The sequence below is a fragment of the Stegodyphus dumicola genome, chromosome 8 (assembly GCF_044657685.1).
Source record: "Stegodyphus dumicola isolate Sdum_Otavi_A_Nest chromosome 8, ASM4465768v1".
Lineage (NCBI taxonomy): Eukaryota > Metazoa > Arthropoda > Arachnida > Araneae > Eresidae > Stegodyphus > Stegodyphus dumicola.
The window spans coordinates 44,275,770-44,303,343 of record NC_140775.1 but is presented as its reverse complement, the minus strand read 5'-3'; the positions used below and the strand labels follow the sequence as shown (position 1 = coordinate 44,303,343).

Here is a 27,574-nt window from a genome sequence, read left to right as displayed (position 1 = left end):
ATTTCACAGGTGAACAGATATTGCGTCTACCCTGTAGGACATCCAACAATCATTACAGAAAGCTTTGGGGATATAGAAAATTACTTTGGACTTATCCAGTGCCGTGTGATTCCTCCTCGGAACCTCTATCTCCCGGTACTGCCCTATCGGTGTAGGAAGAAGCTCATGTTCCCCCTGTGTCGGACTTGTGCCTTTCTACAGTCTCAGTCTTCCTGTACCCACACAGACGATGAAAGAGCTCTTATCGGAACGTGGGTATCGGAAGAAGTCAAGCTGGCGATAAAGAAAGGTTACCGCGTCACACATGTAAGTATTCAAAGATTATTTAAATTATTTGTCATAACCCAAATTTATTTAAAATCTTTTGTCATAACTGAAATTTATTCTTTATTTTCTAGATTTACGAAGTCTATCATTTCAAAGAATCGTCTACTTCCCTGTTTCGTTCCTACATTGATCTCTTTCTGAAGATCAAACAGGAAAGTAGCGGTTGGCCTTCGGAGTGTGTGACGGAAGAAGCCAGACTGAAGTACATTCGCCAGTATGAAGAAAGAGGGCGTCAAGTTGGACGCTGGAAAGATTTCCAAGAGCCCTGGGCGTCGACAAGTTGCCAAGTTGGCCCTGAACAGTTTCTGGGGCAGGTAAGATGATTTCTTTTGGACTTAAACTTTTTGTAAACATTTTTAATTCTTTGTGATTTATGTTGAATTTTTGTTTCAGATGGGGCATGAACGTCAACAAAGCCCAACTGACCTACGTACATACGGTGCCAGACTTTAATAAGATGTTGGCGGATCCTACTAAAAAAGTAAGTTTTCTTATCGATTTTATCCATCTATAAGCTTAGTGTGTTTCAAACTGTTAACTCATAACTATTTTGAACTGTTAACTTATGATTCTTCTTTTATTTTCAGATCAAGGATGTCTTTCTTCCCACGCCTGAGGTGGCTGCCATTTGCTGGGAATCTTCAAAGGAGTTTGTACCGCAGGATGCCTCGACCAACATTTTTCTAGCAACTTTTACGATAGCTTGGGCTTGTCTCAAGCTGTATAGTGAAATGGAGAAGCTGGGTCGAGACGTCCTGTATCACGACACAGATTCCATCATCTATGCCTCGAATGGTTGCAACGATCCCCCCTTAGGAAACTTCTTAGGAGAATTTACCGACGAACTGGATGGAGATGTTATCAAAACCTTCGTGTCAGGTAAACACCTTTAAAAAGTTCCTTATTTAATATGTACCAAAAAATGTTTAATGTTTTTTCTATTATCTCTTTTTTTCTCATGATGTTTTATTTTTTCAGGAGGACCGAAAAACTACATATACCAGACGGCCACTGGGAAAACCTGCTGCAAAGTCCGAGGATTTTCATTGAACTTCCGGAATTCCCAGTTGCTGAATTTTGAAACCATTAAAAGTCTGGTCTGCAGCCTCGACCGAAGTGAGATCATCTCTCTCCACAACCCCTGCAAAATCACCCGAGAAGCGAAGAGAAGAAAGGTGGTGAATAAACCGGAAACAAAACTGTACAGACTAACTTTTGTAAAAATGTATGGTATGTACAAAAAATGTTTGTGTGTAAAAACCTATTTAGATAAAATATAAACAGAAGTTTGAAAATCATGGTGTTTTTTCTTTTTTCAAAGAATGGCATGAAAGGTAAGTTTTTATTATTTTAAGAAAATTGTTATATTTTTTCAAAAATTATTATTATATGTTAGTTTAATTAGAAAGAAAAACATAACACAAATAATCAGAAATTAACTTTTATTCATATCTCAAAGTATTACACATGTCATTACAATTTTAGCCACAGCTGCGAAGAGGATTTTCTTTTAGGTCTAGCATACATAGTTTTTACATTCATTAAATGTTTGTTTTTGACAAAGTTTTGAGGAAAGTTGTTAACATTCAGTACATTTTTAAACTGTTCAAAGGCAAAAGGTTTTTGAGTTCTATTTCTCAACAGAAAGTTTATCAACTGAACAATGTCAGAGCCAGAAAACACATGATCATCCAGAATGAGTTCTTTATTCTGTGTCCAGGAAATCTGATGCTCTTTTAGAAAATCTATTATTTTCTGTGCCGTTCTTTTCTGCTTCACAGGAACTGTTTGCATAATTTCTTTTTCTATATCTTTCTCAGAACGTTGTTCAGGCGGTTGTTCTTCGGAAGTGTTCACATGAGGAAATGTAACATACTTTTGCAGAACTTGGATGTACAATTTAGACTTTTCTTAATCGTCCATTTTCTTTTTTAAGATGTTTTGAATTTGGGTATCTAAATCTCTCAAATGTTCATCTTCAAACTGGTGCATACGATCCAGGGGTACCAGCGCAAATTTCTTACTGTGTTCCATGGATAAGAGAGGATAAGACACTGACTGCTGCAGGAATCAGGAAAGATAGGAAACCGTCACCTTTTTGAACCAAAAGACGCCTTTTCTTAAAAAGAGGTACTTTTTTGTCCGCTAGCTTTCTTAAAGTTCTTTTGAATGGGGTGAGTCGATTTTTGACGCGTTTTGTGATGGGTACGTTTCCTTTTAGAAGATTTAAAACGCATTCACAAACTGATTTGATGAGATGATTTGGGCACTTTTTCAGTAGAGCTGCTTTTGTCCGACTTTTTCCTAACAATTTTAAATAATCCACATCCTTCTGATGAGACATTCTGATGACAAATGAGCTCTTTTTCTTGCACACTTTCTTTTATATAGGTCGCAAATCCAGCTGCTTTGGTTAAAGCACAGCAATTAAATCCATTTGCATGAATCGAACATATTAAAGAACTTTTCTTTTTAAAATTTTCTATCTTAGGACAATCTAAACTTATGATGTCTCTACCTAATAAATTTTCTAAAAATAATTTCTTTTCTAACCCTTTCACGTATATGACAGAGTAAACAGATGACAAATATTGCAAAATAATACAAAGATGAGTATAAGGTAATACACCCTCACTCCAGTTCATGTGATGACGATTTCTTGTGACCCAGGCAAAACACTTTTGCTGAGATCGTGATAATGTTTTCCAAGGTTGAGGAGGTAAAAATGACCAGCAACTGTGATATCCTTCATGCACAGAATACAAGGCTAATTCTTTAACAACGTAGCAATGAGGCATCCATTGAAAGTCTTCGAAATCGATCACGATGGGAGAAGACATGTTAGCCATTCGACGTCTCAAACTGAAATGAACTATCGGGGCTGGTAGACATAGTATTTATCCCCAGGAAAGATGCCTGTACGAAGGCGAAACGTTTCACTTGTTTCAGGTCGTAAATCAATCAACAAATAACTGAAAGGGGCTGAAGTAGCATCTTGAAAAATTTCTTGAAAGGCCTTTACTTTTCCGGGGAACATTTGTCTAGCTAAATGCATACTTTGACTTTTATCTCGAGGATTTTTGTATAAGACAAGGTAATGGGAATTTAAATGAATATTTCTCATCTCTTTGCCTTGGTGAAAAAAATTTTGCGTTATAAAAATGACTGAAAGGTTTCGGTGATGACTTCCTTTTGTAAAAAGTTTGCTTAAACGCTTGCTAGTTCAGACATTAAATCGTCTATAATAATTAAAGCATTTTGGAGAGTCTGCAGGTTAGATGGTAATCCTTCTTCAAAATTAACATTTTTCATGGAATTAAAAAGAGGTTGATAACTGCCGTAGCAATAAATAATATGAGTTGGCATAGGATGGAACATTTTATGATCTATCAATTTCTTCGCAAAAAATGTTTTTCCCGATCCTGTGGGTCCGCTCAGAAGACAAGTCGAACGGTGTACTAACTTGGGCAGTTCCATTTTTGTAAATGACAGGAACAAGAAAATATTGACTTTTATACTTTACAGAAAATCTCTAAACAGCCTTTAAGTATATTGGCAATCAGAAGACATTCGCTCCTTGAATCCACAATATTTTTCGTAAATTCCAAACAGTGATTTTTGAAAACATTTAAAGAGCTTTGAACGCATTCACAGATTGTTTCTCCGCAATGTGTGTGATTTAAATAAAAATTGGAAAACTCGTGGCACTTGATAAAACCTATTGAATCAATCTTTTGATAAATTTTATAAATGTCAAGTGTTGTTTTATTTTGAAAACAGTTGAAATCTTGTTTAGATGTCCATTGGAGATGAGTCCAAATTAGGAGGGCCATACTTGAAAAAATCCACAAAACTAAAATAACAACAACAATTTTTTGTCTTTCCATGTTCGTGATGTTTAACACACTGTGCTCACACTGTGTATGGAGAGCCCTTTTATACCCCAAAATGTGTTATCTAAATTGTTGTTACATGAGTTTTGTTTAAATATATGTAGAAACAACACAAAAGAAATACAAGACACAATTTTTAAAATTAAAACAACTTTATTTTTTAAAAATCATGTTGACACCATATCTTTTCTTGACAAATTGAAATATTCGGAAATCATAATTCTTTCCGGTTAACGGTGATACAATGAGTTCCATACAGAGTCCTTGACATCGTTTAATAATAAAATAAATACAATATTGTCCACATACATTAGAAGTTAAACTTTGAAGCGAAATTTTGTTCCAGCGAACATGACGATATTTCTTGACAAAGGATGCGATATCTTCTCCATATACTTCGGGAGGGAGTCCATAAGAGTCGAAAAATTCAAGAGTCTGTTGATCTGCAAGGTAGACAGCTAGCCAGTGAGTTCCTTTTTCATCATGTTTGTCCATATTCAGCACCAGTGCACAGGGAAAATTTTGAATCACAGGTATTTTGTCAGATGGGAAAATACCCGCATAATATCTCGAAGAAATAGGATCTCGAGATAAGATTTGATGAATCTGTGATGAATTCATCAGTTTCCAAAATCATACAGAATATTTCGAGCTTTATTGATTTCTATGAAATTTTCAAATTCAGCATACACTAATAAGGTAACAGTTTGTTCTAAAGGACTGTCAAATTTTATTTCTAATCTTAAGTTGCTGTGTCGAACTAGATTTAAATGAGAGCCATCACAAAAATCAGGTGACAAATCGAAGCGAAATAAGGAATATCCCTTTGAAAATTCTGATCTTGAAAGGTAAAGTCCTCGGTCGTCTGCATTTGTAAATAAATTCTGATAAGCTCGTATAAAATGGTTTTTCTCAAAATTAGGTTGAAGAGGATTATGAGGTACCGGTTGACCATCTACATAAACGCCGATAAAGTTCATATTATAATGCTTGAATTCGAAAGGAGACTTTTTATAGTTTCCATTGAAGGCATCATTATCGACGCAAGTCACCACAATACGATTAGGCATTTGGCCTATGAAAATGTTATCTTGAATAAAAGTCATATTTCCAGTGGGAATGGAATAGGCTTTGCATAGTACTCTTTGAATGGGATATTTGGCTGTTGATTTTTCTAGGCTTTTTGCATGTCCTAGCACAACACCAGGGCTAACTCTCACTTTTCTTACAAACAAAGAAGCATGTTCGAGTACAACTTTAAATTCACCATCTCCCAGTAAACAAAATTCGGGTTTGCTGCGTATGAGTTTAATCTTCATATCCACCATATTCAACAAAAGTCTTTCTTGATGAAACATATCCAAATGCAACCGGCCAATCATATCGACTGAGGCACTCAGTTTAAACAATTCTGCTCGTTGGTTGAATCCTTCGTTCGGCTGAGTATCTTGAGTATCAAAAACATTCATACGTCATGCTGTATCTTTAAAAAACAATTCTGATGAAAGTTGCGAAGTTTTCGTATCAAATCCATGATTCAGTAATTTTTCTATCATGGCTCTGTAGGGATAAGTGTTATTACTGGTAGAAACGAGTCTTTCATTTAAACTAATATCCACTTGTGAAAACACGGAATGTAAAAACAGATTGACAGGTCCTACTTTACTTTCAGCGGTGATAGGCTTGCCATCACTTTTTAAAATTTTCACCTTCACATAGAGTTGTGTCTGTGATAAGTCAAAGTATTCGTCTCCGCTTCCAGAAACATTGAATTCAACAGGACTTCCTTCCGACACATTGGCTAATGGATGGAATTCAACCCACTGAGCTTTTTCTATCACTGTTTGAGTGGGAGGTAACGAAAATAAATCCAATTCGGATTTTGCGCATTCTGGAGAATCTTTTAACAGAAAAGCCATTACGAGTCAAAAAATATCACGTCGTGACACCTTCCTGGCTTTAGACGAAATGAAGCGTTTGGGGGTTTTGCGCTTCCTTTTAAACCTTCCATGACCGATCATCTCGTCTGCTTTCTGAACTGCTTTCCTCGCTAATTTTTTTCCAGCTTCTTTAGATCTGGTTTTGAGGGACACATTAAAATTTTCGTCCGACAATACGTCGTTCGCAATCTGTGTTCCAGTCCGTAAAGCTTCTTTTCCCACTGTCTTTGCCCCCCTCATCAAAAAAGGCATGGCACTGCGAAACAGTTTTGCAAAAAATCCACCAATCCCATAACCTTTCTGTAAAATGGTTCCTTGATAGTAAGGTAGCCCATTTCCAGTTTGAGCTACATAATAATCTTCAAATTTTTTCATACAACACGTATAAGGCACTCTCATTTTGATGCTTCTATTCTTGCATACACAATTCAAATGAAATGGATTTTCAAATGGATGCTTCTTTTATAGAATTTGTCTGAGGCGAAAATGCAATACAAGAAATACTTTGCCTCTTTCGAACGGCACTAAATCTCCAGAGTGAAGTCTTATGTCAATATGTATAGTCTGAAACTGCTGACGAATGACTGGCAGGTAAAAGTGTCGGATAATGAGCGTTTATGATATCCCCATCATTTCCTTCCACCGTGACAATTTTTAGCAACGGAGCTTGTACATCTCCAATGATTTGAGGCTCTACGAGATCACAATATACATACATGACAGGAAAAGAGGCTTTTGGATCGGCTACAAAAGGACTTTGCTCCAATCCTTTGTAAACACCAGGCTCGAATCCTAAAAGTTCAGCTAATCCTTCATGAAGAATGACACTGCATTTTTCGTCCGTCTTAATGGTCACTTTTTTCGTGACAGGATGATAACTGAATTCAATCTTATTTTTATGGGAGGGTATTTGCATGGCTTTTAATAAATCTGGTATCGTTTCATAACATCCTGGAGGAACTCTTCTCCCTTCCAGTTTTCCATCTCCTAAATCAAATCCAAATAAATTGTTGTCTTTTCGGACGTTATACCACGTGTGAGGGTAAATAAAGTCCACAAGAGAAAATTCCCACTGATTATTTAAATCAATCGGCGTAGGAAGCTGAGTGGTAAATTGCGATATTTTGTTGTCTGGGAAAAAGCGCATGGAGCTGTCGCTGATCAGTGTGATAAAGAAAGACATGTTTCTTCAAATGAGAGGTAAGCAGAATGTACAGGCCTTTTATAGCATCCTAACATCTTCTACCCAAGCATTGAAGCTTTCGGGGTACCCCTGAAATTTCACACAATATTCCACTTTCCCTCGACGTTTCCTCTTTTTCAAAACTTTTTCTACCGGGTAATAACCAGAGTCGGAAACCTTTTCAAGTTCTTGTTTGTAAAAGGTCCCTTGTATGACTTCTGCTAAATCTTTCAGTTTGTAGACGACAGGAGTCCTCCGAATAATTTTATAGATTGTAAAAATTTCTCTTGTCCAGTTTTGTTCATATCCTTTCTCGAACAGCATTTTTGCTCGGCTGATGAACACCGTGTCTCCAATCTTTAAATCGGTAGGAACATGTTTTTTTACTGATTCTGATCGTACAATCTTTTCCAAATTTTTTCTTGATTTTGTAATGTAACCGATGAGGGTTCCGTCTTAATACTTCGATGCCATGTATTGTTATAACTGGATATCAATTGATCTATAACATCAATATATTTTCGTGTATTCATTTCAATAAAGTATTTCCACATTTTAGTTTTAAGGGTGCGATTAAATCTTTCCACGACAGAAGCTTTGGTTGCATTATGTGTCGTAAAAAAGTGAATGTTTTTCTTTTTCAAAAAATCTTGAACTTGCTTATTGGTGAACTCTTTCCCGGCATCTGTTTGCAAAGATTCGCGTGTACGTTCCGAAAATATCTTTTCGAAAGCAGATTTGATAGACACCGATGTTTTATCTTTCAGAGGAATAGCCCAGGCATATTTAGAAAGGATATCTATACAAGTCAGTAAATATTTGTACCCATTATTAAATGAGGCTAACGATTGCATATCTACTAAATCAGATTGAAATTGCTCGTTTAAGCCTCCGACGATGACTCTGTTTCTGGGAAATTTGTGTCGCACGGGTTTGTGTAAAGTATAAGAATCTTTGGTTTGCAACCATTTCTGTATGTCTTTTGTTTTCACGCGACCTTTTAAAGCACGATGTAAAGCAGCAACACCCTCGAAACTCGCGGGGACCTGAGGATCCCGATAGGTCTGAGCTAGAGCTGAGTTCATTGCAACAATTATTATGATCAAAACGTGCACTGATATTCATTTATATATGTTTAACAGGAAAATAATAACTCGCCTATATAAAGATTTTATAAATATGACATAAACAAGAAAGAAAATGAACATAACAACTTAAAGGTTGAACAAGTAATGATATATATGTTTCCGAACAACCATATTTATATTCTTTCTAATCGATAAGTTCGTACTAAATAAAAACTATATGTAACAAATACAATACTATACCTTTTTTTTTCATTTAAAGATTGTCTGAATCAAAGAATGAGGCCATTGTAAAATAAAATAACATTTTATTGAGCATCTATTTTTACAAATATTCATAATATTCAGTACCAAAGGCACCATACTGTTCTAAGTTTGTTGGACAAAAAGTTTCTCTTACTTCGTTTAATACATCAGTTAAACGTACAGATTTTAAAAAGTCCTTGGTGATATAGTGAGCAGGTTTCAAGAACATTAAATAGGGTTCTTCACCCCAAATATTTCCATAAAATTGTCTGGCAATGTCTATAGGATGTAATCTCACAGCAAGTGAATTCACAGTTTCTGTTTTATGAACAGCGAGTTCTTCACAGTCTATGAGCTTGGGATATTTTAGTTCTCCTTGCTGCTGAAGGAGCTCTTCAAGCGATGTTTTTAGAATAGTTTGAAGGCATGCTTTTCCCATAGAAAGATCGAAGGATTCTGGAAGAGTTTTCTCACTAATAGGTTCGTCGGATACGCTTTCATAAGGTTCACAAAAGTTCATGCTTTGATAAACGAGGTTGGTGACAATGTCACTGATACGGCTAAAGTTTGTTAGCAGTTCTTCCCACTGCGCAGTCGTAATGCTGAGGCTACATTTTGTCTCTCCTGTCGAAGAGAGTTGAGTCAAAGTGAAGTGGTCATCTTTATATGTAACTACAATGTTCTTGGGCAATTCCAGATTGAGTGTCAGCAGGTCTGGTTCCTCCACTGTCATGATGGTTACGAGAACATTCAAACACCATGGCTCAAAGTTTACTCCTCGTCTTGTCGGATAGTAAGCTTTACCATATTTAGCATACTCTCGGATGTGCACAGTCACTTTGTCCTTGTAAATGCTGGGTCCCACAAAGACATTGTTTCCCATGTGAGTGAGTTCCTTTGGAATAGCCTCTTCGGTAAAGAGTCCTTTGCGCTGAAAAGGAAAAAAAAATGGTAAGTCGGTTGGCAGATAAAAGAACATACATAAAAATGAGGTAACATAAAATAAAAAAAAAAGTTTATAAGCTTTTCGTAAATACGTACTTTTTCTCGAAATGGGATGTTTCTTCTGCTTTTCTTTTGGCACAAGAGCTATCTGATTCTCTTGGAACATCATGGCTCAACACTTTATCATTCAAAGGCATGGATTCTTTCTCCAATAGATTTTCCATCTGAAAAATAAAAGGCAAATTAAGCCCACATTGCACTTTCACAAATAAATTTTTAAAAGATTAACACTCTAAAAAATAGTATGTTTTCGAAAAGTAACTTACCTCTGCAGCGTTGTAGTTTCCTAGCTGATCAATATTCGAAGCGGAGAAGAAACAGATAAAAGTCCGATGAAGAAAATAACAAGGATCGCCCAAGCAAAAAATGTGCGTACACTCAAGGCAAGAGCAGGGAAAGAAATGCTGAACGTTTCTCGTGACAACTCTATATCAGGTAGGAACTCTTTATTTCATCTGAATGCTGATTGGCTAAGAGGCGGTTGGTCCATTATTCAGAGAATCTGATTGGTCCACAGAAAAATGTATTCGTTCGCCTAAGCGGAAGCACATAAAGATGTAATAAGGCAGACGCCATTTTGAAAAAAAACATGCCCAAACAGGAATAGGTGATGTCATCCTCCCGATGCCATTTTGTAAAAGCACGCCTAAACTGATGTCATTCCAAACACGTGGTGTAAGAGCTCGTTGCCACAAAAAATAAAAAAAAAATAATCGTTGCCACACAATAAAAATGAAACTTCCAAAAAACTTAAATTCTGAAATTTCTATTCACTCCTACTTCCACTTTCAAACAAACACTTCCACTTCGAAACCACTCGACAACATGGCGGCACTTCCGGTCACGTGATCCAAGCCACGCCCCTTTTCTGTGACGTCACTTCCGTAGCACGGTTACCTACGCTTACTACTTTCGTTTTTGAATTTATCTATGTTCTTCTTAATAATTCTATTTATTTTGTTTAATTCACTCTTAATATGTGGGTCCCAAGTTAGATTCGAGCGTTTTCTGAGCTCATTCCTCTCTTTGATAAGACATCTTATGTTATGGGGGAGAATCTCCGAGACTTTGCTAGCAGGGATCTTCTGCGTCGCAAGATTGTATGCGTTTTTGATGCTGTTGGTAAGGGTGTCGATAGCGACTTCAATGTCGTAAGTAGTCTTGAGTTTGCCAATTTTTGGAGGATTATCTTGAAGATAATCATGAAACTTGGTCCAGTCGGTTTTGTTGAATAATTTGTTGTCAGCTATTTTATTAGTGCCAAGGGTGGCAATTACTGGGATGTGATCCGAGGTGACATCAATGGTGGATTCAAGGTAAATCGGAATGGAGGAATTTGTGAGGAGAATGTCGAGAATATTCTCTCTGACATTTTCAGGAAGATAAGTGAAATTATCAGGAGCATAAAGTTAAACAGGATGGTTGGTGATGAAATTCTTGAGGGTAGTGCCATTGCTATTAGTTTGCCTGCAGGCCCAGTCAGTACTTTTGGCATTGAGGTCACCGGCCAGGATATTAATATTTTCTGTGCAAAGGATATTTTTGAGAATTTGCTCATCTAAAGGGTTGTGAGGCGAATTGTATAAAGAACTAAAATAAATAACTCCAAAAGAGGGCAGTAGTACTGAGACCGTGAGTAGTTCATGGTTGTTAGAGCGATCTTCATTAATTAGGCAAGATTGTAGGCAGCTTTTAACGAAAATTGCTGTCCCCCCACCTCTGTGATTTAGTCTGTCGCACCGGTAGTTTGGAATGTTCATGCGTTTGCTGGGGTTCGCATGAGTTTCAGTGATTAAAGCGATATCTATATCTTTTGTGATGAGAAAATTTTGTATTTCCGGAATTTTGTGGAGAACATTATTCGCATTCCATATCATGACTTGTATGGGCGCTTTGATGAGAGAGTTAAGACCCATTATTGGTATTATTAGTAGAATTTGTTTCCTCATTGGTATTTTTAATCTTTTTTATTTGCTGTGTTATTTGCAGGAAACCTGCGCTTTTAATTATTGATACAAGCTCGGCGAGATCTGAGAAAATTTTCTTAGCTTCGCTGATGGTTTCACTAAAAGTTCCCGATGCTAGGGTTTGTGCGTAAGTTTTGCCCTCTATAATACGACTTTGGTAGGTTTTTTGCTTGTCCTGCTTAGGTTTTGGGAATTTACTGCATCCTTTAAAACTTGAGGTATGGTTTTGGCCGCAATTGGCGCAAAGCAGTGGTTTATCTTTGTTGTTTTTGTCAGGGCAGTCTCGTGATTCATGGGAACCTGCGCATCTGACGCACCTGGGTTGATAATTACAGCCAATTTGGGTGTGGTTGAACCCCTGACACTTAAAACATTGGAGAGGACCTGTCTGCCTTTGTATTCCTCTATATTGATTTTTAACCCACAGAGGTATTTGATCTGATAGATTTCTTTGGAAGCTTCATTTTTTGGTAGTGTCACTAGGAATAGGGGAAGTTTTGAGACTTCACCATTTCTTCGTTTTGTCATTTGCTTAATTTCTTCAGGTAGGAAATTGAGCTCTTCTAGGTCTTCCTTTATTTCATCAATTTCGGTACTCCTGAGGAGATCTTTAATAACAACTTTAAGTTTCCTATCTTGGGGGAGAATGTAAGAGTGGTGTTCCACCCCCAGGTCTTTAAGAATTTTTACCATTGCCCTGTACGTGTCGGGTTCTGTAGTGGTGATTTTAACCCCATCGGGTATGCTATTGCCAATAAATTTAAAATTTCGCTGATTAAAAATATTCTTAATTTTGCTGTATGAGAATTTATTTTCCTTAAGAATGATAGGAGATAATTTATTGGGTTTATTTTCCTGTTTGTTATTGTTTTCGGTCGAAGGATTTTCTAAGTTAATAGCAGATTCTTCTTGGTTGGTGGTATCCATGAGCGGATTGTCCGCCTGTTCACTGGTAATTTCTATAGTTGTTTGCGTAGCGTTGCCGCTAGCTTGTTCTTTGTCAGTTTTACCTGGTTCCTGGTTTCTGCAATCTTTGTGTAGGGAAGTATCAGTATTTTTTTTAACTTAATTTAAGTTTCTTCGCAACAATGTGCGAGTTCCTTTTCCTTATTGTTTGATCACCTCGACGCTTGCAAATGACATCTTCGTCCGAAGGTATGTCTTTGTCAAGGGTGATTTCATCATCTGTGTTTGTAGTAGAATCATCGTGTAGTTTGATAGGGCTGCGGCCTCTATCGTTGTCTGAAAAGGAATTTTGATTTGAACATGTATCAAGGTTGTGATGAACATTAATTTGCTCTTGGCATTTCTTAAGATTCTCCTCATTGAAAATCTTAATCATGCCTAGTGAGCTGAGAAGAAAAGAGTGGAATTTTTCTTCTATTTCGGTAAAAGATCCATTTAATTTTTTGGATTTTTCTAAATCCCTAATCTGCATGTTGTAGAATTCTCTCAGCTTCTCCATAGTCTGGTTGGTATCCATTATGACGCATGGAAGCCATTAATCCTGTGCCCCAGAAAATGGAAGAGTCTGTTGCCCGGAACCGGACCCGTTCGACGGCGTTCCGGCAGACGGATGGGCAGGTGGAAATCTATCAGGCCCCTGACTCACTCCTAACTAAGTGAGCTTGGGGGTAACTAGATAGACAATGCAACCAATTCAAGATTAAATATAATATACGTGTCGCAAAACGCAGTCGAAAATAAGGAATAAGCATTGGCATAATCACAATAAAGCAGCAATCAATGGCTTAATCCGGCAAGACGCGGTGGGTACTGAGCATTCATTGTGAACGAAGTCAGTAAGTCAAGAGATCGCAGTAAGATAGCGTCGGACAGGGAGATCTTATCAGGTAGATCGATGTCGGATCAGTGGCAGGAACAAGACCGGCACGACGTCTTTTCCCTTTGAAAGACCCCGCTCGAATGAGATATACCGCCATTGCTGACTTCACAAATATTCCGCCACAACCGGAAGTAGAAAGTGTCTGCTCTGCCATTGGTCAGTGAACAAGAATTGTAACGCTTTTTTTGTTCTTTATAATTAAACGTATTAACCCGGGAGAAGTCGCGCGGGGCACAGAGTCACCCCATGCGTCAAAAATCAACAATCCTAACCGGAAATATTTCATTTTAATGAATCATCCTTTTAGTATCCTCCTGTTTGACACTCCCCTTGGAACGTGTATTGTTATTTTTGCTTGTTTTTCTTTTCTGCGAGAGAAGCAATCGTTTCTTGCAATGCATGAGGGAATGGGGTGACTGAGTCGCCCCGTGCGACCCGTTACTGCTTCGAAATTTTTCATTAGTAGAAGTTTAGCTTCGTGCTCTCGAGTGTTGCCGTTGTGGTTTTGTTTGATTATTTGATAGATAATGGTTTACAAACGTAAATTTACCGAACATGAAAAAGAGATGGAACGTTTGAGAACTGTGTTAGATGAAGTTGAGTCTTCTGAAGGAGAAGTTGATCAAGATAGTAAAAATGAATCTGATAAAGAAATATCCAGTTCTCACAACAGCGAAAGAGAATTTGAGCAGAATGAAGACGACAGAAATCCTGATTTAGTAAAAAGTATTTTTATTAGCAAAAATAAGAGTTTGGCGGAATGAAAAACCAAATCAAACAGTGAAAAAGGTCTTCTCAAATTATAATAACTCATTTAGCAGGATTAAAACAAACTTCACACAATATAAAGGAGCTTCTAGAAAGTTGAGAATTGTTTTTCAATGCTAAAATGATACAATCTATTATGGAGTGTACAAATATTTAGAGTGGAAAAATATTACGACAAATGATGTGGAAATTAGAGCACTTTTTGGGCTTTTACATCTGTACGGCTTGCATAAACCGTCACATAAAAAGGAGAAAGGTCTCAAGGCCAGGGGAAAAAGAAGGAAAGCACGGAAAGGGAAAATAATTTAAACTAAAACGGATTTCTGCTGACGAGAGGGTGCGGAAATCCGAAGGCCACGAAAACCCCTCTTCCTACAAGTTAAATACAGTAATGTTGAAAAATTTGACTCTTCCGAAGATTGAAGTCTTGGTGAATAATATCCCAGCCACCGCACTCCTGGATACCGGCGCGCAGTGTTCCTATGTGGCAGAAGAGTTTTTTAGGAAGTATTTTCGCAAATACCGCATATATAATGCGGATAATACGACAGTGTTAGCGGCGCAAGGAGAAAAATGTAAGTGCGTAGGTAAACTACCTTTGTATATCCGTATCAAGGACGAACAAATAAAGGTGATGTTTTTTATAGTAAAGAATCTGCAAGCACATTTAATTTTAGGAATAGATTTTCTTTCAGAAGCACAAGCTACGCTGGATTTTAATGAAGCGTCCCTTAAGCTGACGATGAAACCAGTTCGTACTGAAAACGCTGAACCGCCGATGTTAAAACTTGACCACCTGCCTAATGACGAGCAAGATAGAATCCGACAAGTGGTAAGTGAATTTGCTTCGTTATTTAGTGATATTCCAGGATTTACTCAGGTTACTAACCATAGTATTGACACCGGAGATGCAATGCCAGTTCGCCAAAAACCATACCGGTATGATAAGAATAAGGAAAAAATTATAGAATGGCATATTACCGATATGCTACGTAAAAAGATCATAACGCCCATCTCAAGTAGTTATGCTAGCCCGGTGGTTTTATGTAAGAAAAATAATGACTATCCTTTGGAGCATCCAAAAAGGTGGAGATTCGCTATTGATTACCGTAAATTAAAATCCATAACGAAATATCCGGTATATCCGTTACCGATCATAGAAGAAATTTTAAGGAACATAAAATCAACCAAATTTATGACGACTTTAGACTTAACGACTGGTTATTTTCAAATAGGTGTGAGGCCTCAGGACGTGCCTAAGACTGCTTTTATAACCAAGTCTGGCACTTACGCATTTTTGCGTATGCCGTTTGGCCTTTCAGGGGCCCCGGCAACATTTCAGCGATGCATGGACATTGTGTTAAGACCTGTTCTTGGAAAGTCCACATTTATCTATTTAGACGATATCATTATTACTAGTGATAATCTCGACCAACATGTACAGGATTTAAGACAGGTGTTTTCTTTATTAAATGAGGCCGGTCTAAAAGTTAATGTCGAAAAGTGCAAATTTGCAGCCCCTGAATTAAAATATTTAGGTTACAAAATATCTCAAAAAGGGATCGAGACAGATGAATCAAAAATAATCACTGTACAAAAGTATCCGACTCCAAACACGGCAAAGAAGCTCTCTTCTTTTCTAGGACTTTGTTCATATTATAGGTCCTTTATAAAAGATTTTGCGGCTAACGCTGAGCCATTGTTAAAATTAAAAAGGAAAAAGGCAAGATTCTTGTGGACGGCCGAAGCCAATAGTGCTTTCGAAAAATTAAAACAAGCATTAACGCAAGCCCCTGTGTTGAAATTTCCTGAAAAGGATGAGAATTTAGAAATTTCAGTGGATGCTTCGGATTATGCGGTAGGAGCGGTACTTTCGCAAAATCAGCAGCCCGTGGCATTTTTTAGCCGAACTTTAAATCAAACACAAAGAAACTATTCCGCTACCGAAAGAGAGGCACTTGCAGTTCTGTTAGCAGTGCAAAAGTTCCGAGTCTATTTTGGAAAGGCGCCGATAACAGTATACTCTGATCATGCGGCGGTAACTAGATTGTACTCAGGGAAAAATTTATCCCCAAGGTTAATAAGATGGGCACTCAAGCTGCAAGAATATAATCTGGTAATCAAGCATACACCTGGAAAGGAAAATATCGTAGCAGATGCCCTATCAAGGATTAAAATAGACGAACAAGGCAATACCGTAAAGATGGCAATGCTTACAGCATGTACAATAAATTCCCGAGAAACTGTAATAACCGAACTGGGTAAGGATCCTGAGTTTGGAAGCATTTATGAGTATTTGAAGGATCCTGAAAATTTTAGCCACCAAGATATTGTGGCGATAAGAAATAGGGCGGCCCATTACGAACTAATAGATGGTCTATTATTCTATACAAAAACTACGAATTCCAACAACGAATTTCGACCTGTTATCCCAGCTAGTCTTAGATTAAATATCCTGCAGGAGCTCCATGACAGCCCTTTAGCTTCTCATGCTGGTATTCGAAAAACTATCCAACGCGTACGCGAGGCAGTCTACTTTCCTGAACTGCAAAAGTTAACAAGGGCGTATGTCCAGTCCTGCCCAACATATCAAGCAGTTAATTATATTAATTTCCGCCCGGCCGGGTTTCTAAATAGTATTAAATCCGAATTTCCAAATGAAATAATTGGCATCGATTTATTGGGCCCTTTCCCAAAAAGTCAGTTAAATAAAAGTCGCTATCTCCTTGTTATGGTTGATCATTTTAGTAAATAGACCGAAATTGTTCCCTTAAAACGAGCCTCCGCGAAATTAGTTACTGATTCTATTTTAAATAAATATATTTTAAAATACGGGGCGCCCCTAAAAGTTATATCGGATAATGGTCTTCAATTTGTAAGTAATGTATTTGAAGACATGTGCCAAAAACTGGCCATACGTCATTTAAAAATGGTCCCGTATCGGCCGCAATCAAATATAGCGGAACGGGTCAACAGAAATATAGTGAAATTTATCCGTAGTTATGTTAAAAATTTGGGATAACTATGTCAATGAATTTGCTTTCGCCCTTAGGACCGCAAAACATGATACAACGGGCAAAACTCCTGCTGAGTTATTTCTAGGCAGAAAGATTATAACACCGTTAGATAAATTATTTTATGTGTAACAAAGAGCACCAGAATTTAAAATGGGTGATATAGAAAAACTAATAAAAGAAGCAAAAAAGAATACAGAAGTAGCGCAAAGAAAACAGAAGCTATATTATGATTTGAAACGACGGGGAGTAACTTATAAAGTAGGGGATGAAGTTTTAAAAATTAAGCATTCACTTTCTTCAGCACCAGAATATAAAACTGCCAAATTTTTTCCATGATTTGAAGGACCATATGTTATAGAAAAAATAACTCACGCTGTAGTAGTGTTAAAAGCCAGAAATGGTGAAACCTGCTCCGCAAACATTGATCAAATCAAGCCCTACTTCGATCGTAATAAAATGCAAATCTTTTCAGATCTTTTGCAGGATCCGGCACGGCAGACACCGCAGGTACAAGCTCCGGAGGTGGAAAAACGACAAGTACAAGGGCAAGCCAATGAGAGACAGAAGCAAGTGAAAAGAAAATTGCCCCGCGGAAAAATTGAAGGTAACAAGAAAAAGAAGCCGTTCCACCGTCCAGAAAAGAGAGTTCAGGAACACCCCCAGAATGAAGAAGGGAGAAGGACGACGTATGTGAAGAGAACCAGGAGAAATGACGGCAACTATAACCCGGCTTTAAAACGGAAGATCTACTCATCCGACAGAACTCTCCGCAGCAAAAGTCGCCGAACTGCGGAAGGGCCATCAGCGGCGGAGGAAAAGTAACAAGGAAAATTTGAACGGCCAACAACGAGGTCCAAGCAGGAACACGACAGAAGTTTCCCGGTTCCGCCAAGACCAGCTGCCATCAAACGGCCAAGACCACAAGCAGAGGAGAAAAGGAAGGTATTCAAGGGTGGCCGAACTGGTGAAAAAAGGAAGCTTCCAGAGGAAAGCACTGAAGGGCGAGCCCGTACAAGAAGGAGGATAAATCAAACTACTGTCTGCAGTACCTTTAAAGACTGGGCCCAGAAAAGGATGTCCGAATATTGCAAAGATAAGTAAAATTTTATGTTACTTTGCAAACTTAAGTTAATCTTTCATTCTTACTGCAAGTGGCAGATTTCAAGAAGTTTTACCTCATGCGAGGTCTACCTTTATCGCCAAAAGGGCGAGAAATGAGTTGTGACCGATTTTAGTATTATGTTTTTCAATTACTCGCGTGTAAAACTAAAGTTGATGTATAATAGCGTTGTGTAAAAACTTAAATATTGTAAAAAGTTATTGTATAAATGTTATTTAAAACATTCTAGCAGGAAAGAAGTTTTAGTCTGAAAGACTTTTTGAAATGTATTATTTCAATGTAGAAAGAATTGGCACTTGCTTTGAAAAGAATAGAAGTTAACAATGTACTACTAATGTATGTTTTCAAATGTGTAAAATTAACGGCATGTTGATATGTTCTGTTATTTTAAATGTTAAGAAATACCGTGATATGGTAAAAGTGAAAGTAATGTTAAAAATTTGTTATTCGTGTGACTGTAAAGACTAAATCATGCCGAATATGTGTTAAAGGTTGAATGATGTAGTTAGGCTTTCTGACGCTACACTTTAGTGTTAGCCACTTTTAGAATAGTACCTCAGGGTTTAGAGTTGAAATTAGGGTGTGTTAAGAGGTCTCGTTATGTTGAATTTTAACACGTTAGTGTTTTGATTGTAGGACGAAGTGTGGCACACGTAGACAGAAACACATTCGTGTTTGGTGTTCTTTTACAACACATGTCAGAGAGCACGGGGAGAGATAATTAAAATAGTCATGAATGAAATAAGAATGTTAAGAGAAGTATAATTGTATATGTTACTTGCCATTTTATTGTGTAACACTGGAAGGAACCAGAATTGAATAAGAGCTCCTGTTTAGATGCAGTACAGATGGAAAAAAAAAAAGATTGTTGTATATCCTGGGAGCTGCTATTGTAACAAATTTCTTTCTTTTAAATTTCTAGTTTCTAGCGAAGTATGTTAACAAAAGATTGGCCTCGCGTTAGATTCTAGAGCTAAAAGTTTTCAACAAGGTCGTTTTAGACCTCAGTTTCAAACTAATTAACTCTGGCGGGAAGTATGTAAGGATCTTAAGTTTTACTAACGTTTATTTTATTTTAAATCTTTACTATCACTTCTTATTTTCTACTTCCGGCCAGAATTATAAGCGTTAACTTATTTATGCAAAGTTTGTCTGGCGAACGCCAAGTATTTAAGTGTGGCCTTTTGCCAAGCGAAAGAGAGGAAGCAGTGAGTCAAAGCAGGCCGCTTACCTTAGAAGTTACGCAGTTGCTGTTTGCCTTCCAGGCCAGAGGTTTTAATCCTCTTGATAAATTAAACGTATTGTAGTGTTCACAGTCTCTGTGCTACATACGCTTCCTGTTATTATAAGGCCAATCTTCCACGTGTATTATTCTAAAGTTAAATTAGAGTTTAGTTTTATTTTTATACTTTTACGTTAGACCCCAAGTGGCGGGTCAGTGTATTCCGAAGTACGGAAGTTATTGTATATAGAGAAAAATAAAGGGTTTTGTATACCCTTCGTCTGTATCCTGTCTACTTACCACAATTAGTGAACATAGCTTTAGTAAGCTCTCTGTTCCGAGTCAGGTCCTTGTATGTTCCCGAAGAAGGTTAGAAGGAACATTGACCCTGATAAGGTGTCTACGTTTAGACATTGTGACCAATCGTGAAGCTCGGAAAAACTTGGACAAACTGGTGGCTGCGAGAGAATTTTTTACCGATTTCAATGAAAATTGCCAAAAGATATACCTCATTGGTAAATATGTTACTATCAAAGAAAAATTAGAGAAATTTCGAGGGCGGTGTTCCTTTTGTCAATATATACCCAGCAACCCATCGAAGTATGGAATCAAAATATTTGCCTTTGTAGATTCAAGAACTTTCTGCAGCTATAACATGGAGATATACGCAAGACAATAGTCGGAAGGTCCCCTTAGATTTGAAAATTCTTCATTTGAAATTACAAAACGCCTGTGCACCCCTTTATTTGGGCAGAAATGTAACAATGGATAATTGGTATACGAGTTATCCTCTAGCAAAAGAACTTTTGTCAAAGAAGTTAAATATTGTAGGAGCCCTGAACAGAAACAAGGGTGAAATTCCCACCAAGTTCGTCCAAACAAAAACTAGGAACGGTTATTTATCTATATTTAGGTTCTAAAAGAACGCGACAATAGTATCGTATGTGCCTAAAAAATCAAAATGTTTAGTTTTGTTATCTACAATGCATTGCGATGATGCCATTGATAAAAGTGATGATACGAAGAAACCAGAAATAATTTACTTTCATAATGCAGCAAAATGTGGTGTAGATAAAGTTGATGAAATGTTATCGTTATATTCGACATCTCGAAAAACCAACAGATGGCCGATGGTCGTCTTTTACTGTGTTGAACGTCACTGCAATAAATACCCGAGTTGCTTTATTCCCAACAAAGACAATATGGAATAGTACAATATGGAATCCCTTACAATATGGAAATAGTAAAAAATTCCTAAAAAATTTGCCTATGTATCTCTTATACAGCGCCTTACATAGAGATTACAAAAAATATTTCAATGTTTCCTAAAGTGGTTCGTGAAAGCATCGATAATGCGACTTCTAGTGTATCAGAAGAACGCCCATCAAAGAAAACAAAACTCGACAAAGGCTGACGTACTATGTGTCCAAGATCCAAAGACAATAAAACTACAATTTCTTGCAAAATATGTGATAATTTTTCATGTAAAATTCATTCTTCCTATGTTTGCCAGAAGTCTACGTTAGCTTCTGACTCCTGATTAGGTATATACTTATTTTGAATGGATTTTTTTTTCTTAAATATTGAAATAAGTTTTTTAAGTAAAGAAGTATAGTTTCTAAATGAAATATTGCAATTATTGCTTATAATCAAATGATTTCTATAAAATATATAACACATTTTCCTAGTGAAACTGCTTGGGCTGACGCTGTCACCCCGCGCGATCTCCAACGTCAGTGTTGGGTGTGCGCCTTCTGCCGGGTTAAGAAAGCCTCTAAATTATCATATGAAATAAACTTACTTTTGCATTATATAAATTTATATTCACAGCATCTCTGTATTAAGGTAATAATTCAATTTTTCTACGAAAAATAGAAATGTCTGTGTATGCGCATGCTCAGTGCATAATCGTAAATCCGGTTAATTTTTATAAGTTAGCGTAAAATTAACTATGTAAATTTTGAGTTCATTTAACTGGACCCTTATACTTATTCTGTAGATCTCCATATTAAGAATGTCTTTAACTGTTTCAGGAAAAATATAATATAATTATTTATTTACATTATTTATTTATTTTTTTCCTCATATAAAAATTATTAAAATCGTTATATCATTTTTCCCGTACATTAAACAAAATTTTAAAAATGTTAGCCCCATGTGATTTTTATAACAAAGATTAAAGGATAAATCTGAAATATATGCAAAATATCAGGATTCAGGTTGCAATTTCGTAGCGTTATTATTATTATTATTATTAAACAAAAATATTAGTATATCTTTGATTATAATTAATGATCCTTTGGTCTACATTAAACTATTGTTCAAGAAGTTAAACATTTTCAAGCATCTTCTGCTCTATTTATTATTCTATTCCTCGACATGAAAAATTGGTAGTCTTATTACAATTTAATTGCCCACATTTGCTAAAATAAGGCGAGTATTGTACCAAACTCAGTAAGTACACAAATTTAATATACAGCTTATTCCAGTTAAATGGGTAATAGGATTTTTATAAAAGAAATTAAATAGTGTAAATTAATGTAAGTGTTGATATGAATAAAAATAACAAATTTGATATAAAAAAATAAATAAGTTATTTTGAAGATCTTTAAATTAAGAAAATATAATTTTTTTGCAAAAATGCATGTAAAGATTTAGCTCACATGTTAAAATTCATAGAAAAATTTTAGCCTCATATATGAATGCCCCTTTTTTCATGTTCGTGGAAAAGGAAAACAAAGTGAAATGCCAAAAATGCACAAATATTTTGAATTAATAAACTTCATTTTCAATCTTTTTAGACTTCGTATAATATCCGTAAAAGTGACGAATGAAATATACCATAAAGGCATTCTTTCAGAACATTCGGATTCGTATAATATGCGTAAAAGTGACGAATGAAATATACCATTATGGCGGTAGTTTTTTTCAGTACATTCGGATTCGTATAATTTTCGTAAAAGTAACGTGTGGAAAATAACGATAAAGAGTCAACAGTAACTTCAGCCTTTTTCATTCGTATAAATTTCGTAAAAGTAACGTGCAAAAAATACCATACCCTTATTTCACACAATATATATATATATATATATATATATATATATATATATATATATATTTGGAGACGTGCTGCCTGGGAAGTAACAGTATAATTGAAGGGTATGAACAAATTTCAGGGATTTTGTGGAAAACTGTATTTTGGAGTCAAATATTAAAACAGGTGAAGTTACCATAAAATTAATTAGTTGCATTATTGTAAGTAAAAATAAATACTAGATAAAGACTATAGATTTTAGATAATGAAACAAGTCTAAAGACAATAGCACACTTTTAAAATCGAGGCAAGTAAAAAGATATTGAAATGGTGGGATGAAAATGCTGATTATGGTTCAGAGAATGAGATATGCAGTATATATATAAAACCCTAAAATATGTGATTCATTAAAATTCTAACATAAAATCTCAGGACAAAATTCAAATTAAATAATAGAAACCTGTTTCTTTCAGCTAGTGAAACAAATTGTTATTGACCTCTCTTTCGATTAAACGGTTGAAAGGCAGGTCGCAGCTATTAAAACACTGCTCACGAAGACTATTAAAATATGGACACTCAATTAAAATGTGATAGACTGAGAGGCAAACATTAAAAATTTGCACAAACAGGCTCATTCTCAGCTTTCAGAAGGTAGTTATGCGTCATTATAGTGTCCCTAACAATCGTAAACTTGCTCCTTTACAATTGCAAGTAGTATGCCAATGCTCTAGTTTAGCCTTCACCCTTCTCAACGTCTTATGAATCTGAATGTCCCAAAGTTGCCATTTATTTCTGATCTTCTCTTTGATGACACAACAAATATCTCTAAAAGGGATGAGGCGGCCAGACATTTCAACAGCAGATTTCGCTGTGATGTCTGCCAACCCGTTGCCTTTTATTTCTCTATGTCCAGGGACCCAGCAGTACAGAATTTCATATCCACGACTTGTTAATTTAATATTTAGCTTCAGTACATCCACTATTACAGGATTGTCGGTGCTTGAAAAGGATTCTAAAGCTTTCAGTGCACTGTAGGAGTCTATATATATATAATGAAATTTCTATAACATAGCGTTGAGATGCACAAAAGCGCATAATAGATAGCAGTCAGTTCAGTGATTCAGACAGAGGAGGCGTCGTGTAAACGTCTGCACTCCAAGTGGTCACCTACAAGTTAAATTTTCATATTGTAGTTTCAGTCGTTTCTCTTTATTTTCCTCCTAACGAACACATTGATCAGCGGGATTTAAATGACCTTGTGGCTCAGCTGCCTGAGCCTTTTATCATAATGGGTGATTTTAACGGCATAGTCCGTTGTGGGGAAACAAAGACACCAATTCACGAGGAAGACAAATTGAGCAGGTAATTGAAGACCATTGCTTTTGTCTCCTGAATAATAGGCAGGACACTTACTTCCATGAACCTACAAGGACATTCGACGCTCTTGATCTAGCCATCTGTTCACCATCTCTATTGCCATTTTTCGATTTCAGTGTCGGAAGTGATCTGTACAACTGCGATCATTATCCCATTCTTTTATCTCTTGCACGAAGAGGAGCGAACTCCATGTCGAGACTTCCTCGGTTTATACTGGATAGGGCAGACTGGGAACTCTTCTCTTCCTTTGCAGAGCTCACACAGAAAATGGTAGAAAATGTTCCTATCGATGACGCAGTGGAAGCAGTAACAACTGCTATTACTCAGGCAGCTATGCTCTCCATACCTAGAACATCAGGAAAAATAATAAAATATTCGAAACCGTGGTGGAATCGCGACTGTCATGAAGCACTGAAAAAACAGAAAAAAGCATGGGGTATTTTTCGTAGATATCCTACTCTTCGAAACCTCATAGCATTTAAAAGAGCCAGACCAAATGCACGAAAAGTAAGAAGGGAGAGCCAGAGGAATTCCTGGATTTCATATGTCTCGTGAATAACATCCTCTACGCCTAGTAAGCGGGTTTGGGAAATAGTTCGAAAAGCATGCGGAATATATAAAGACCACTCACTTCTTATTATGGAAAAAGATGGCCGAGTGATTAGCTCCGTAGAAGAAATTGCGAATGCAATTGGTGAGACATTTGCTGCCGTTTCTTCCAGCAGAAACTATTCACCTGCATTTCTCTCTATCAAGCAGCACTCGGAAATAAATCCCATCGCATTCAACTCTTCCAAATCTGAGCCTTAAAATAGAGCATTTACTATACTGGAATTAAAGAGAGCTTTGTTGCAGACACAGGTCTTCTGCGGTTTTTGATGGCATCCATTACGAAATGCTAAAGCATCTGTCCTATAAGTCACTGAATGCCATTCTCACTCTTTACAATAGAGTGTGGAAGGAGCGTTCTTTTCCCAGTGCATGGAGGAGAGATGTTGTAATTCCTATTGCTAAACCAGGGAAAGATCCAAGGAATCCCTCCAAATATCGGCCAATTGCCCTTACGATTTGCGTACGCAAGCTGTTTGAAAAAATGGTAAACTGCCGCCTCGTATACTTCTTGGTGAAGAATAATGTTATATCGCCTCATCAAAGCGGTTTTCGAAAGGGGAGAACATCCATTCGAAAAGCATTTGTAAGAAGAAGGCACCTTGTCTCGGTATTCTTCGACATTGAGAAAGCTTATAATAAGGCACGGAGATACGGTATACTTCGCGATCTTCACGAGAGTGGTTTGCGCGGCAACCTACCAATTTTCATTTAGAATTTCTTGAACACTAGAACTTTTCAAGTAATAATTGGTTCTGTTTTGTCAGACGTTTTTGAACAGGAAGAGGGTGTGCCTCAAGGCTGTGTGCTTAGTGTAACCCTGTTTAGTTTAAAAATTATAAAAATTAACTCTTTATTAAAAGAAATTCCCTCACCATCTTGGGATCTCTATATGTTGATGATTTACAGATTGGCTGTCGAGGGGCAGATATGAGATACGTAGAGAGGCAGTTGCAGATGGCTCTGAATGAGATCCAAGAATGGTCAGAAAAACAGGGATTTACATTTTCGAAAAAGAAAACATTGTGTGTGCACTTTTGTAGGAAGCGCGGTCTCCATCCTGAACCTGAGTTATATCTGAATAGTACAATTATTCCAGTTGTACCCGAAGTAAAATTTTTAGGAGTGTCGTTCGACCGAAAATTAACTTTCCTTTCTCATGTTTTAAACCTGAGAAAGAAGTGTTTAAAAACACTAAATATTTTAAAAGTGTTGGCGAACACCTCCTGGGGTGCAGAACGTTGCTCTATGCTTCGCATTACAGAGCGGTTGTCCGCTCTAAACTGGACTATTGCTCAGTTGTTTACGGATCCGGTCGGTCATCAGTATTGTTAAAACTGGATCCTGTTCACCATCAAGCTTTCCGGATCTGTTCAGGAGCTTTCAGGACTTCTCCTGTCCACAGCCTGTATGTTGACTCTAATGAACCATCACTATATCTGAGGCGTGAGCAATTGTCCCTTTTGCAATATTTTAATATTCTATCCCAACCTGAACATTTCAATAAGCTGTGCTTACTCGGTAATGTGTGTAACACTTTATTTGAAACACGTCCATCTGTATTCCTACCTTTGTTTTAAGACTTCGCCCTGTTATTAAGGAACTGTCCCTCTCTGATATGCACCCCTAAGCAGTACAGAATTTTGAAATCCCACCTTGGGAAAATGCACAGATCCAGCTTCTTGATGTTTTCAAGCATCACCTGAAAGCAAACACTAACGAGATCATTTACAGACGACTCTTTGCTGAGCACAGGCACAAATATAGCAGTTATCTTCCAGTATACACAGATGGATCCAAGTCAAAAGATCCTGTCGGGATGGCATTTGTAATTGAAGATCACATGGAGGGCAGACGCTTGAACCATTCTTTCTCTGTCTTAACATCCGAACTAACTGCGATATATTATAGTCTTTTATACATCTCAAGGCTCTGCCACAAAAAGTTTATAGTTTATACAGACTCCTGTAGTGCGCATAAATCACTAGAAGCTTTTTCCCATACTCAAAATCCAGTCATAGTGGATATTCTAAAGTCACATATAAACTTAACGAGTCGTGGATATGATATCCTGTACTGCTGGGTTCGCGGCCATGTGGGAATAAAAGGGAATGAGCTGACAGATATCACAGTGAAATGTGCTGTTGATCTGTCCAGTCGCCTCATCCCTTTTGGAGACATCTGTTGTGTAGACAAAGAGAAGATCCGGAAAAAATGGCAGCAACTTTGGGATGTTTAGCTTTAAAACAAGTTAAGACATGTAAAGCCTAGAATTGACCATCGGGAATCAACCAAAAATCGTAAGGAGAAAGTTGTTTTGACTCGCCTCAGAATTGCTCACACTAGAGTGACACATAACTACCTTTTAAAAGCTGAGACTGTGCCTATTTGTTCAAATTGTAATGTTTGTCTATCTGTCCGTCATATTTTAATTCAGTGTCCCTGTTTTAAGAGTCTTCGTCAGAAATATTTTAATAGCTGTGACTTACCTCTCGACCGTTTAATCGGAAGAGAGGCCAATTGTAATTTATTTTATTATTTAAAAGAGACTGGCTTTTATTTCTTAATGTAATCTGTTCAGCAGATTTTGTATTATATTTTAATGTGTGCTTTTACCAGGTTTTTTATATGACTTCATTCTCTGGATTTGGTACATGCAGCTTTTTAAAATTTTTTATTAGTAACTATTTCATTTCATTAAATTAGGTCATCCCACCATTTGTTTGGCGCATCATAATCAGCATTGGTTTTTGCGCCAAAAAAACTCACTGACTCCAAGTGGTCACCAAATATAAATGACATTCCAACGTGACAAATTGACTTAGGTCCATCCGTATATATAGAAAGATAACTGCTGTAACTATGCCTGTGCTCAGCAAAAATTTCTGTACATAATGACATTAGTGGTTGTTTTTCCGTAACTGTGGAAAATGTC

At 36.9% G+C, this 27,574-nt stretch overlaps 3 protein-coding genes across 3 annotated transcripts; 1 reads left to right on the top strand and 2 right to left on the bottom strand.

Annotated features, from left to right (window-relative positions):
• Positions 1 to 363: 363 nt before the first annotated feature.
• LOC146995799 (uncharacterized) lies at positions 364 to 1,616 on the top strand. Its single transcript, XM_085821793.1, has 4 exons — positions 364 to 641; positions 721 to 808; positions 915 to 1,206; positions 1,306 to 1,616. Exons 1-4 carry the CDS (start codon positions 544 to 546, stop codon positions 1,605 to 1,607), a joined length of 780 nt encoding a protein of 259 aa, XP_085677919.1. The 5' UTR covers positions 364 to 543; the 3' UTR covers positions 1,608 to 1,616.
• A 3,224-nt stretch (positions 1,617 to 4,840) lies between these two features.
• On the bottom strand, positions 4,841 to 5,689 carry LOC146995798 (uncharacterized protein F54H12.2-like). The gene has a single exon (XM_085822984.1). The coding sequence runs from the start codon at positions 5,687 to 5,689 to the stop codon at positions 4,841 to 4,843; it is 849 nt and encodes a 282-aa protein (XP_085679110.1).
• Positions 5,690 to 8,753: 3,064 nt separating this feature from the next.
• On the bottom strand, positions 8,754 to 10,030 carry LOC146995797 (uncharacterized). Its single transcript, XM_085822983.1, has 2 exons — positions 9,716 to 10,030; positions 8,754 to 9,605 (listed from the first exon to the last, which is right to left on the bottom strand). The coding sequence occupies exon 2, from the start codon at positions 9,555 to 9,557 to the stop codon at positions 8,754 to 8,756; it is 804 nt and encodes a 267-aa protein (XP_085679109.1). The 5' UTR covers positions 9,558 to 9,605; positions 9,716 to 10,030.
• Between the last annotated feature and the right edge of the window lie 17,544 nt (positions 10,031 to 27,574).